The sequence below is a fragment of the Dromiciops gliroides genome, chromosome 1 (assembly GCF_019393635.1).
Source record: "Dromiciops gliroides isolate mDroGli1 chromosome 1, mDroGli1.pri, whole genome shotgun sequence".
NCBI lineage: Eukaryota > Metazoa > Chordata > Mammalia > Microbiotheria > Microbiotheriidae > Dromiciops > Dromiciops gliroides.
This window is the reverse complement of record NC_057861.1, coordinates 638,522,076-638,535,386: the sequence shown is the minus strand read 5'-3', so window position 1 is coordinate 638,535,386 and position 13,311 is coordinate 638,522,076. Positions and strand designations below refer to the sequence as shown.

The 13,311-nt window shown below is 43.1% G+C and overlaps 1 protein-coding gene and 1 non-coding gene across 4 annotated transcripts in view; both read left to right on the top strand.

The window, feature by feature from the left end:
- Nucleotides 1-1,302: 1,302 nt before the first annotated feature.
- LOC122736007 (histone-arginine methyltransferase CARM1-like) overlaps nucleotides 1,303-13,311 on the top strand; it is a 271,431-nt gene continuing 259,422 nt past the window's right edge. Inside the window, exon 1 of one of the 3 annotated variants that reach the window (XM_043977993.1) lies at nucleotides 1,303-1,818. In XM_043977993.1, coding sequence (XP_043833928.1) covers nucleotides 1,614-1,818 — 205 coding nt within the window. In that variant the 5' untranslated portion in view covers nucleotides 1,303-1,613. The remainder of the gene's footprint in view (nucleotides 1,819-13,311) is intronic. The other 2 variants (XM_043977985.1, XM_043977980.1) reach the window with 2 other exon arrangements.
- LOC122737667 lies at nucleotides 7,505-7,672 on the top strand. Its single transcript, XR_006354476.1, has one exon. It is a non-coding gene; the product is annotated as a U1 spliceosomal RNA (small nuclear RNA).

The following is a 13,311-nucleotide window of genomic DNA, read 5'->3' as shown; positions in this document are numbered from 1 at the left end:
CTAGATCAGCATTGTGGAGATCCCTAATTAGAGAAAATGCTTTGGAAACTTTGCCCCACTTGATCTGATTTGGAGTGATTCATTGACATTAAAAATCCTCCTTGTTCTCTACTGACATTTATTAAGGAAGCTTGTTAACACTGCACAGTTGCTTCCAGATTTTGATACAAAGCCATGTTAATCCAGCATGAGGTACCTGGCCAAGGCAGAAATGGTGAAAATGAGAATCTGGTATATATATACATATAATTTTATATATATATATATAAAGACATGCCATAACCAGAGTTTTTGGATCGTAAATTTCTTGGGGGGGGGGAGAAGAGAGGCAATCAGAGATAAAGCAATTTACCCAGGGTCACATTACTAGTAAGTGCCTGAGACCATTTTTGAACTCAGGTCGCTGCCTCTCATAAGTTTTTCTTCATCGTAGTATATCCTGACAGAAGAGTCAAGTAGGCGGAGCTGAGAGCTAAGTTGAGCATCGCCTGTTATCAGGACACCTGGATGCTTTTGACTTGGGGCTCTATGTAGCAACTGCTGAGTTTTTCCTCCCTAGTTTTTGGTAGGTGAGGAAGCCCCTCCTTTTAATGGATGACGCAAGCACCGGGTTCTCTGAAGCATCACTGCTGATTCACCCAGAGCCATTGGGACAAAGCAGCAAAGGTATAAACTTGGCTAGGAAGCCAGGTCGCTGCTAAGTAATATTAATGCCTTCTCCTCCCGAGGTCAGTTCAATTGTCACCACCTACACCAGGCCTGTCCCAGTTCCCAGAATGGCTAGTACCCACCCTCCCCACAGCTTCCTCCTACCCCACCCCGCACACATTCCTTTGTATAAATTTTGTGTTTCCTCCTCGGTGCACGGGGTGTTTTCCCTAGTAGATAAACGAGATAAGATGCTTGAGGTGTGGGATTGTTAGGGAGCGTTCCATTTTTGTCTAGGTATTCTCAAGCACCTGGCATGCAGCAGGTGCCTCATAAATGCTTGTTGAAATTAATTAAATTCAACTGAATTGAATATGCTTACAGGATTCAGCTCGGGGAGCCCGCCGGCCCCCAAAAGAGCTCTGACCTCCTTAGCAATCCAAACCCCGCCCACCTCTGGCCTAAGGGCCTTCTCTAATCACTTTGTCGGTCAGCTAGGGCAGCCCCAATGAACAGCAGGTGTCACCCTTTTGCTTCCAAACCAGAGTTCCCACCTGGTACTTGCCAAGCGCCCCAAACCAGGCCTGAAGAGCGCTCCCCACCCGTGGCGTAGCGGCGTGCAGCGAGGGCACGTCTAAGTGTCCCTGTCCCCACGCGCGCGGAAGGACATCCACGTGGGCCGCTGTTTTCTTCCAGAAAGGAGGGGCTCGAGAGGCCGCGCTGGCCTGGAGATGCCAGAAGCAGCCGGGAGGTGTCCTGGATGCTGAATTGGTTCTTCGCCGCCCAGCGCCCGCCCTCTCTCTCCTTCTCCTCTGTCTTGGGTGTGCGGTCCCCGACCCAGTTTCCCGCAGCAGTGCCGAGGCGGTATCAGCCGCAGCCGGGGCTCAGTGGAGAACGAGAGCTGCGGCGGCGGCTGCTGCAGCAGCAGCAGCAGTAGTAGCAGCGACAGCGAGCGCGCCCCGACCATGACTGCGGCAGCGGCCGCGGCTGTGGCGGCCGCTGACACTGACCCGGACCCAGACCCACAGCCGCTGCGGTACCTGGTACAACTTCACTTCGTAAATGAGGAGCAGCTCCTGGACGGCCTACAGCCCTCCCGCCGCAACTCGAAACCCCTCCTGCTTGAGGTGCATCTTGGGGAAGAAGATGCTGACCTGATGGTGACCGATGGTGAGTCCTAGGTGCCCTGACCTTTGGCCAGAACTTGGGATCCAGGCCGGCCTTCTGGATTTGGGAGGCCCAGTGTCGCCCCGGCTTGGGGGGATGGGTGGGACAAGACTAGAAGAAGGGGCGGAGGTGGGCTGAGAAAAGTGTGCGAAGTGAGAAGGAAATAAGTGGCAGGGTTTGGGTGAGGGGATTCATGATAACTGTATACGAAGGGCTGTCACCTTGAGGAGAGATGAGATTTGTTCTGCCTGGCCCCAGTGGGCAGATGTAGGAACAATGGATGGAAGTTGTAGGCTAACAGATTTAGGCTATAAGGAAGAGCTTCCTGGGAGTTCCTTATTCCTGGGGTATGTAGGAAAGGGAAGCATAGGTGAGTCTGTAAGCAGGGCTTGGATTACCACCTGTTGGGGATGATGGAGACAGGATTCCTATCGAAGGACAAGTTGAACTAGGGGACCTCTCTGAAATCCCGTCCAACTCAGTGAATCTTTACTGCAGTCTAGCAGAGGGTGTCTTGCTTTAACTTCCTAGCACTGGGGAAGACATTGACTAAAGGAAGGAGGCTTTCTATATGCCACCAAGAAGAGTTGGAAGCTGGGGACTCGCAGTGGAAGTGGGGGACTGAGGTCCTTTTGGACTTGTGGTCACAAGTTCTGAAAGAAGCAAGGCCCAGGGAAGGGAAAGGAGAAGACTGGAGGTGGGGAAGGGGTTCAATCCATCTTTTTAAGTCCTAGGAAACTTTGGTTAGACACCAAACCTAAGAAGCCATTCTATAGCCCTAACTTGGGGGTGAAGGTCTCTGAAGTATGGAAATCCTATGAAAATCGATCAACTGATATTTATTAAGTATTTAAAACAATGCCAGGTAGGTAAGTGAAGTTTTGCCTTCTAGGAGCCAGACAAAGCAAGTCAAAGCAGGTCAAAAACTGGTGGAGGAGGGGATGATAAGGGTTACTTGCTCCTTACTAAGAGTTTTAGCTACTATCTCTTGGACCTGCCTGGGTTAAGGTGGCTAGGAGTAAGGAGGAAAAAACTGCTCTTGTACATACTATTTGATTGTACTCTACTTTCAATAATTTGGACTGTACTGAGCACCAAGTGTGTGCAGAGTTCTAGGCAGAAAAATTATTTCCTTTAAGGGCAGAGACATGACAGATTCTGTCCTTTTGCCAGTTTGCTCTTACTAGGGTCACCAGATAATAGATTTGAGTTGGAAGGGACCTGAGGTTCATCCAGTCTGTCTCCTTCCTCCCCATCACCTTTAAAATAAAGAAACTAGAGCCCAGAGAAGTTAAGCAACTTAGCCCAAAGTCACACAGGCAGCATTAGCAGAGCCAGGTTTCAAATCCAGGTGACTTTCCATCAAGACAATGTCGTGTCATGGTATACACACCTAATTTGACTTTTTTGAAAAATTTACTAGTCAATAAGTGGGATTATGGATATATTTGCCTAAATTTCAGCAAAGCGTTAACAAAGTTGATCATTCCATCCTTATGGACAAAATGGAAATGTGAAGGCTAGATGTGAACAAGTAAATTCACAACTGGTAAAGGAAGATCCCTTCCCCACCCCCCAAGTGTTCATTAGTGGTCCAATGTCATCTTGGAAGGAAAGCTCATGAAGTATCCCAGCAATCTGTCCTTGGCCTGGACTGTTTAGTGTTTTGGTCAGGGACTTGAATGAAAGTATTGATGTCAGGCGGTCTTATCAAATTTGCAGCTGAGGTGAAGCTGGGAGGGACAGCTAAAATTATTCATGATGGGATCCAAAAAAAACTTAATGGATGAGCCAAATCTACTCCATGGCACAGAGCTGCAGATCTAAACTCATATGAATTGGTTTTAGTCTTGAAGACTTCATACTTCTGACTCACGATCATACTGAGGGCTTCCCAGACATTAGAATTTGGCTCTTGTCATTCCCTAGAAGAACCCTTGATTCCAGTTAAGCTATTAGACTAACAAACATCAAATACAGACAGTAGTTTTAGTAAATCTGAGAGAAAATCCAAAGAATTTGAACCTGAACTCATGAAGAATCAAAAAACTCTCATGTCTTGGGAGCCTGAAACCTTGCCACTTGTCCCTGGACAGGAGGCATACTGATGGATGAATACCATCCATAATGATTAATATGCAGTGGATTCTATCACCATCCATCCCCTTCTGCATCCCTGAGAAGGACCAAAAGAATTCCAATTACTAAGACTAAACATAAACAACCCAGAAAATGTTTTTAAAATTATTCAACAAACACTTATTAACTGCCTGCTATGTTCAAGGCACTTATTTCTTGGATCTATTGACCTTAAAGCGCTTACATTTACTAGAGTGATATATGTTCATAATTAAGTAACTACAGAGTTTCTTCAAGAGGGAAAAAGGTAACTGGGGGTGGTGGATGGGGTGCAGTAGAAGGGGGATCAGAAAAGGCCTTGCCTAGGAGGTGACATTTGAGCTGTGTTTTGCAAAAACATTTCAAAAATTGGGGACCCCCATTGAAGAGGCCGCTAGTAGGCCAATTTGATGGGAAAAGAGAATCTGTGTAAGGGAATAATGTGAAATTACTTGATTTTCTGATCTAGTTAATTGGTCCTCTACCTAGCTGAAAAGTTTGTGTTGTGGCTTTTCTAGATTGAACACAATCTTCCCCACCCCACACACTTTTCTGGATCAAACAGGAATCTCAAATTACTTTCTGCTATCATCACTACTTTAAAATTTTTCTGGGTGGGATAAAAGGTACAATGTATTAGAAATATGGAGAAATGGACCTGAGAAATAACTCCTGCATGCCTTCCTTGGCTCCTGGCAGAGGAAAAAAGGCAAGAGGAAGGAGAAGGGGAAAGAGGATAGAGTTACAAGAAGGAGAGAGTAGGCAATCTGGAAGCAAATAAATCTCCATTGTATTCCTTGGGAAACCTCATGATGAGGAGGGTAAATTTATAAGGAGTACCCTAAGAAGAAACAGTGCTATAAACTAAGAGCACCTAGACTTATTTCCAGTCTTCATACAACTCTGGCCAAGTCATTTTAATCCTTCACATTCCAGTATCCTCCCTCACCTGCAAAATGGAAACGTAGGAATAAGCCCTAGCGCCATGGATTTAGACCTCTTAAGGATGCAAAGTTCCTTCCAGCTCTAAATCCTGTTGCTAATGTCATTTTACAAATTCAAGACTATACTAGCTTTCTATCAATATCTACTTGGGATTCATTCATCTCCATCCTAAGAAAATTAACCTGACAACTTTTCCTAACGAACTCAGATCGTTAATTCTAGAAGGAATTTTAATCAATCCCCTTCATTTTGGTTGAGGAGACAGACCTGGAGAAATGAAGTAGGATCATAGGTTATGGTACTAAAAAAGTCTCTAGAGAATATCTGGGCAGCAGAGCTTAGAGATTTGAATACAGGTTCACTGATCTATGTTCTTAATCAAGTGCTCTTGACTGAGGATGGTTTGTGTCGAGCTACTGGTAATAACAATCCCCTTCATGACCAACAGAATATATTTTTGAGGCAGTTCTTGGCAATGGAACTTATTGGTATGATTTTTCCTGTAGCTATGAGAATGAAATTGACTTAGCTTCCAGGCCTAAACTCTTTTTTTTTTATTTTTTATTTTTTTAGTGAGGTAATTGGGGTTAAGTGACTTGCCCAGGGTCACACAGCTAGTAAGTGTTAAGTGTCTGAGGCCGGATTTGAACTCAGGTACTCCTGACTTCAGGGCTGGTGCTCTATCCACTGTGCCACCTAGCTGCCCCAGGCCTAAACTCTTAAGTGATTTTTTTTCTACCCACCCCCACCCCCTGCAAATATTACGTATAAGTTTCCTGGGAAGGATATTGGCTAATATAGACCTTGGAAGAGTTTACCTAAAGCCTAAACTGTTGGCGTAGATTGTAAACTTTTTCCTCTTATGAAGTGGCATAGGAGGTCTAGCTCCATTCTAGAGGGATCTAGAAAGAAGAATGTGGCAAAATAAGATACCTCTTCATGGAGGAAGGCATGTGGAAGATGATGAAAAGAATGGAATGAAACTAAACACTCTCTATGCACTCCCATTTGACCCAGTACCCTCTGAAGCACATATTCACCCTCTTAGTAATGTATTGTTCTTTGTAACTAATCAGTTCTGGGGGGCCTACCATTCAAATCCTGTTCTGATGCTTTAGAGCATAGGGGTGACTGGTATTTCAAAGGCAATGTCAGTACAGTGGGAGCTCTTTGGGATCCTATCAAGCAGAAAAGGTTTCAGATGGGGGTCAGTGTTGGAGTTCATTCCATTATTTGTTTTGTTTTGTTTTTAAGTTTTTTTGGGGGGGGGTGGGCAGGGCAATGAGGGTTAAATGACTTGCCCAGAGACATACAGCTAGTAAGTGTCAAGTGTCTGAGGCTAGATTTGAACTCAGTTCCTTCTGAATCCAGAGCCGATGCTTTATCCACTGCTCGACCTAGCTGCCCCTCATTCTGTTATTTGAGCACCTACCTGGCTAATTGTAGAGAGGGCTACTTGGGAGAAAAGGGGAAGAATTAGGAAAGGCCTGGTCTAAAAGGTAGTTCCTGAGTTCTGTGAAGGAAGGTGGGGCATTCTACCCTCCTACTTTGCCATCAACTTGATAACAATCACTTGGTGGGCTGCACAGGGCTGATATTTTGGGCATAGTACTTCCTAAAGACCATGTCAGTAAAAAAGTGAAGGTGGGGGTGCAGGCAGGTGGTGCAGTAGATAAAGCACCAGTCCTGGATTCAGGAGGACCTGAGTTCAAATCCAGCCTCAGACACTTGACACTTACTAGCTGTGTGACCCTGGGCAAGTCACTTAACCCCCATTGCCCCATGCAAAAAAAAAAAAAAGTGAAAAAGAGTAGCAATCTACATCATTAGATAGAGCACCTGAACTGAGAAAAATCACAGGACATCGAGAGTGAATTAAAATTTAGTAGTAGCTAAATGTACCTTATTTTAGAAATAACATCATCAACAAGAAATAGGTAGTATTTATATAGCACTTCCCATGTGTCAGGTACTTTGCTAAACACTTTCACAAATATCTCAGCTGATTCTCACAACACTCCTGTAAGGTAGGTACTATTATTATCCCTATTTTACAATTGAGGAAACTGAGGCAGACAAAGGTTAAATAAATGATTTGCCACACAGTCTCTGAGGCTGGATTTGAACTTGTGTCTTGTGACACCAGGCCAAACATTCTATCTACCACCTGGGTGCCTTTACCTACTGGTAAATAGTTTAGTATAACAACACTCTTGGGGGACAGAAGGGAGCATTTTCAACTTTCAATTTGACTGAAATGATTGATGAATTCTTTTTTTTTTTTAACAGTTTTGTTTTGTTTTTTGGTGGGGCAATAAGGGTTAAGTGATTTGCCCAGGGTTATACAACTAGTAAGTGTTAAGTGTCTGAGGCCAGATTTGAACTCAGGTCCTCCTGAATCCAGGGCCGGTGCTCTATCCACTGCTCCACCTAGCTGCCCCCAGATTGGTGAATTCTTAATAAAATTTTGACATGCATAAGATGAAGGGGGAGCAAGGTTATTGGGAACCTAATCATAAGTAGTGCTATCACTGCAAATTGCATTGAAGGGAATTATGAGCTTCATAATGTGTTGGTACCTTTATCTGTAAAAATGTGCTCTATTAAGCTGCTATTAAAAATATGGGATTTTATCTGGCAGGGGTGATTCCATGGTCATGAAGGTGGTTTCCCCAGGACAAGGCTTGTCCATTGCACTCCAGATGGGCTGATCCCTGTGATTTCCCCAAATTTGGGAAACCTGACTGCATAATTTGTTTTGTTGTTTTGTTGTTTTTTCTTGGGCAATGAGGGTTAAGTGACTTGCTCAGGGTCACACAGCTAGTAAATGTCAAGTGTCTGAGACTGGATTTGAACTTGAGTCCTCCTAAATCCAGGGCTGATGGTTTATCCACTGCATAATTTGTGGTAGTGGGGGACTGCGTTCGAGCTCTCCCCTAAAAAACAAGTATGGGATTTCTTTGTTATGCTTAGAAAATTTTATCACCAATTTAAAATCCTCTGGTTTCCCCTGAGAGTTCTTTACAGGTAAAACTGCTCCCTTCATAACTATATATATATATATATATATATATATATTTTTGTCTGTATCTGTGATTTTAATGATACTGGGAATTCCCAGTATGGAAAGCCCATCTCCAAAGGCACATCAGTAATATCTGTGATTCAGAGTCTCCTAGAGTTGCCTGGGGGCACTGAGGTGATAGGAGGGGGTCCCAATACTCTTGAGATCATGGAGTAATCTGCTTATACTTTTCATATTCAAAAAACCAATCTTTAAGGTGTTTGAAGGATTGGTAAAATAACTTTACAAGTAAAACTTAGTAAAAACTAACTTTATCAAACCTTTGAAAATTTGACTAGCTTTTAGAAAGTATCCCAAGTAATGATACAGACTCACTTCCTCTAGTGCTTTTTAGATTTGAGAAACACTTTGCTCACACTAACTTTCATGGAGTGGGGATGGGAAGAAGTAGCATTAATACAGTAGAGAAAGAGCTGGTTATGGAATCAAGGGAAGAAGGCTCAAATACTCCTGACACAGCACCTTTGTGAGCTTGAGCAAGCCATTAAAACTCAGTGGCTCAGCTCCTTATCTATAGAATGAGATTTTCCCCAATTCTGAATCTATGATTCTATGAAATAGCTAGTACAAATATTATGATGCCCATTTGACATTACATATATGTAACCTGAGAGGTTACAAGGACTTGCTCATGGTCATACAGTTATTAGTGTAGTGTGGCAAAGTGGGAAATTATCAGGGGACATAAGGTCACATCCAATCTCTGATACTTACTGCCCTTGTCACCTTAGGCAAATCACTCAACTTTCCTGGGCCTCATTTTCCCCATCTGTAAATGAAGAAGTTGGCATTTGGGATGCCTTTCAGCACTAGAACTATGATCTCATCACTCTTCCCATTTGTATGATCAACTTTGTGACTTTTTCTTGAGGGAACAGAAAGTCTTTTAATTAAATCACAAGAAGATAATGATTAAATGAATCCCATAGATAATCAAGTACATTTAGAATGGTTTCAGCTAGTGGGTTCCAGGAGATGCCAAGGGCTGTTTTCTCCTAGTTGACGATAGTAATTTAGGTACATGTGATGGGAAAATGTCTTTCCTTGACATTAGTGATAGAGAATAAGTGTGTTATGGTAGCCTTGAACTTGGGAGTCAGACTATCTTGCCCTACCATTTACTAACTGTATAACTTGGGGCAATTTGATTGGCATGTCTTTGTGCCTTGGGATTTTTTTTTATTTGTTTTGGTTTTGCCTTTCAATAAAATGGGGTCACCAATACCTGATCTTACTCATAAGGTTGTTGTGCTAATTAGTTAAATGAGAAGTAGAGCAGGAAAGTGTTCTGGAAACTGTATAGTGTTATGCAAATGTAATGAATTAATAGACAGCAGACTTCTGCTGAAACTTCTTCAGATGCCTCATCAAGGGGCAAAGGTGTCCCTGTGTACTTTGAAGGATGTGCCAGCTGAGGGACAGCTCTGTCAAGGTCTGCCAATCTTGAAAATCTTTCAAATTTGGAGCTTGGCAATGTCTATCTTCTGAAGAGCAGCTGAGCTAAACTGGAGAGGTTCATCACCCAAAAGTTATAAAATATGCAGCATGAAAGTTATTCTCTTAAGGCAAACTTAATTGACTGGCAATCCAGGAGGAACACTATAATATAAGGCAAGGTTCCATGGTTTGGGGGAGGGGAGTTGGGAGGAGAGGAGAGACAGACTGAGAGACCCAAAGCCTCATGGTTTAGGTGGTGTAGAGGAAAGAGAGATTGATACTAGGACATGGGGAGAAAGATCCTGGGGCACCATAAGGTCACTGCTGAGGACCTTGCTTTCCAAGAATTTAGGGAAAGAAGGTCAGGGCCTGCCCTGGAAAAGTTCAGGAGGAGCCAGTTTCCCCTTTTTTAAACAAATTTTCTTGCTAACTAGATGCTAAAGGTCTGTTCTTTTTACTGCTGCATCCCTCTAAATTTAGATGCTCTGAGGCCAAGATTTGGTTTCCCAATGAATCCATTAACATTTATCAAGTGCCTACTATATTTCAGGCACTGTGCTGACTAGGGGGCATTCCAAAAGAGGCAAAAGACATCCCCTGCTTTCAAGGAGCTTACAGTCTAATGGGGGAGACAACATGTAAGCACATTTCTAAAAAGCAAGTTATACACAGGATAAATACACAGAAATAATTAACAGAAACAAAGCACTGGAATTAAGAGAGGTTAGAGAAGGCTTCCAGTAATTGATGGGATTTTAGTTGGGTCTTGAAGGAAACCAGGGAGGCTAGTAGTCAGAGTAGAGGTGGGAGAGCATTCCAGGAATGGGGGACACGCCGAGAAAATACCTGGAGCTGAGTGAAGTGAGATATTGGTGGAAGAACCAGGAAGCCAGTGTCACTGAAACAAAGAGTACATGGGGGGGGGGGTATAAAGGTATATGAGGTATAAAAAGACTGGACAGGTACGGGGGGGGGGCGCTAGGTTATGAAGGGCCTTGAATGTCAAACAGCATTTTGTATTGGACCCTGGGGGTGAAAGGGAGACACTGGAACTGATGGGTATAAAGGATGACATGGTCAGACCTTTATTTTAAGAAAATCACTTTGGTGGCTGAATGGAGGATAGATTGGAGTTGGGAGAGACTTGAGGCAAGGAGACCAGTTGGAAGGACATTGTATTAGTCCAGATCATGATGTATGGGCTGAGGGAAATCATCTTTATTTTCTTTAGCCTCTAACTGAAATTTAGCATTTCTTTCAATTATTTAGTAGCCTTCTGAGAAGGGGGCTGTCAGCTTCATCAGACTGCCAGAGGCAGACCGGACACATTAAGGACCTTGGTTCCGAAACCTTAGCAGCAAAGGAGAGGGGAAACCATAGACTGCCCTACCACTCCAGTGAGAATGGCGTTTTCTGTGCCATCCTTTTTCACAGAGTGCTTTTTTACCCAATGGGTGCTGAAAATGTTGCGCCTGCCTTGAGTTGTAAGATTAAAAATATTGAGGAGGAAAAAGTAAAGAGTAAGAGATTATTTTAATTGGTATAAATAAAAGCTTTATTTAAATGTAGATTGTAAATTAATTTTGCTCTACTTCTTCACTGGGTATGGGGGAGAGGTAGGAGAGAGATGGATGGAGGGGGTAGGGGAAGGGAGATGCATACTCTGAAGATATTGAGGCCTAAAAGGAAAAAAAAATGGGGATAACAAAGGGAAAACTGATTAATCAAAAAGACAAGCATGCATAAGTAATCTCTCACTGTAAAGGTTACTTGGCAAGTCTGGCATTGATTTTATGATTAATGCATAGCAAGGATGACAGTTTTCTGTCCTGGAAATCACACTTGACAGAGGACAGCATGCTGAAGAGTAGTTCTGAAGTATATGATCCTCTTTCCAATTTTTCTTTTCTCCAGCCTCTCCTTCTCATAGCTGCCCAAAAAACCTTTCACATATATGACCATGATTGTGGCTTCCTATTGTTGTTCTAATTGTTCAGACACATCTTTGTCCATCGGGTTTTCTTAGCAAAGACACTCGAGTAGTGTGCCATTTCTTTCTCAAGTTTTCCCTCATTTTACAGTTGGGGAACTGAGGCAAATAGGGGTTAATATCTTGGCCAGGGTCACAAGCCAGCTAGCAAGTGTCTGAGGCCGGATTTGAACTCAGGTCTTCCTGATTTCAGGCCTAGTGCTCTATCTACTGTACTACCTCGCTGTCCAGTTCTCTATTACCTCTAAGATAAAACAACAGTTTCTCAGCTTGGCTGAGAACAGTTTTTGAAAATTTGACTTCAGCACACCTTTTCAGTCTTATTTCCCATGATTTTCTTTCACACACTCTTCGGTCTAGTCAAACTGCCCCACTGAGTCTTTGCTAAACTCAGTTTTTCACTTTGTGCCTTCATAGTCTGGACTATACTCCTTGCTCATCCAGATCTTTTAGAATGCTTAGGTTCCTTTATGGTTCAGTTCAGTTGCTACTTCCTACATGAAGCATATCCTGATCTTAGTTGTTAGTTGCTTGCTTCCGTCTCAAATTATTTTATCCTTATGTAGCACTTACTCTGGATTTACTCCCCCAACAAACACCAGCACAGACAGGTTGGTCCCCAGAGGAGCAGCTATTACTACTGCCAGAATTCTAGACCTAACCCTGTAGGTGGTTGTCCTCCTAACCTATAGCTCACTAGCCTATACTAGTATGCTTCCCCTTAATTAACAAGCCAGCAGACTTAATTCTTTAGCAAAGCCATTTACTAAGTGGCATAGTAAAACGTATTTATTCTGGGGAGAAAAGCACCTCCCCCTTAAAAAAAACCTGAGGCACAAATTTTTCAACAAATACAGTCTTAATGGGAGTGGGGAGTTAGAATATGCATCATTTTTAATAACAGTGCTAGTCAGGCCCATGTGCAGGGAACACATGTGGCCAAGGCGGCTCAGGGCTACAGACCAACAGGGCTTCGATGTCCCTTCCTTCTCTGAAGAGTCTCCTGAAGGTTGATGTGTGGCATGGCTTTAGAGACAGAAAAATTTGCAGTTCAGCTGAGCTGGCTCTTTGAAGGAAACTGTGTCTTGGTTGGATAAGTTACTCAGTTGTTGGGCCAGGTGTATCTCTTGAGGCTCACTCTTTGATGACACCTGCGGTCTATTCATCACCTTCAGCCACTGGCTTGGCTAGAGGGTACTTGGCTCTTTCAACATGGGCAACAACCCTTGAACTAGGTTTGGCTGAAGCCTCTTAGACTCAGAGCATCAGATCTGAGCTCTGTTACCTGCAGGCATAAGGTGAGAGAGAGCTGGGCTTAACTCTTCTGAGTTAAGAGCAATCCTCAGTAAGAAACTCAGCATTTTATAGTGATACATCACCACAAAGCTGGCTATATCTCAGACTTTGGTTATGTAGATGAAAGGCTAAGGACAGGGGTATAAATACAGTCTACAGTATACAGGGGTATAAATACAGCTGTTTCACCTGCTCTTCATATGCAGTTAGCCTCAGCCCCTTTCTAAGGTTTGGAATGCTTCTTTTCCATCTGAAAGTCATTCGCTCTCTACATTTCTACCAGTGCCTACATTTTGGCCTTTCTATGGAGTCCTAAAGGGATATGCTCTATAACATGAAAGTAGGGAAAGAAAGTAGAAATTAGAGAAGCCATATATCCTCCTATACCTCCAGCGAGCTTTAGACAAATTTCATAAGCTCTAGTTCTTTTTAGTAACTTATTGTCCAAAAGAAATTTTTGTGTAGGAGTTTGGTGGGGGAAGGGAAAGCCTCAAAGGGAATCTTCTACAGGAAGATATTTATGTGCCTTCCAGAGCAAGGGTTCTTAACCAGAGTTCATTAAATCAAATGGCAAAAATTTATATCTTTATTTTAAGAAAGTTGGTTCCCTTTGAAATCCTGTTTT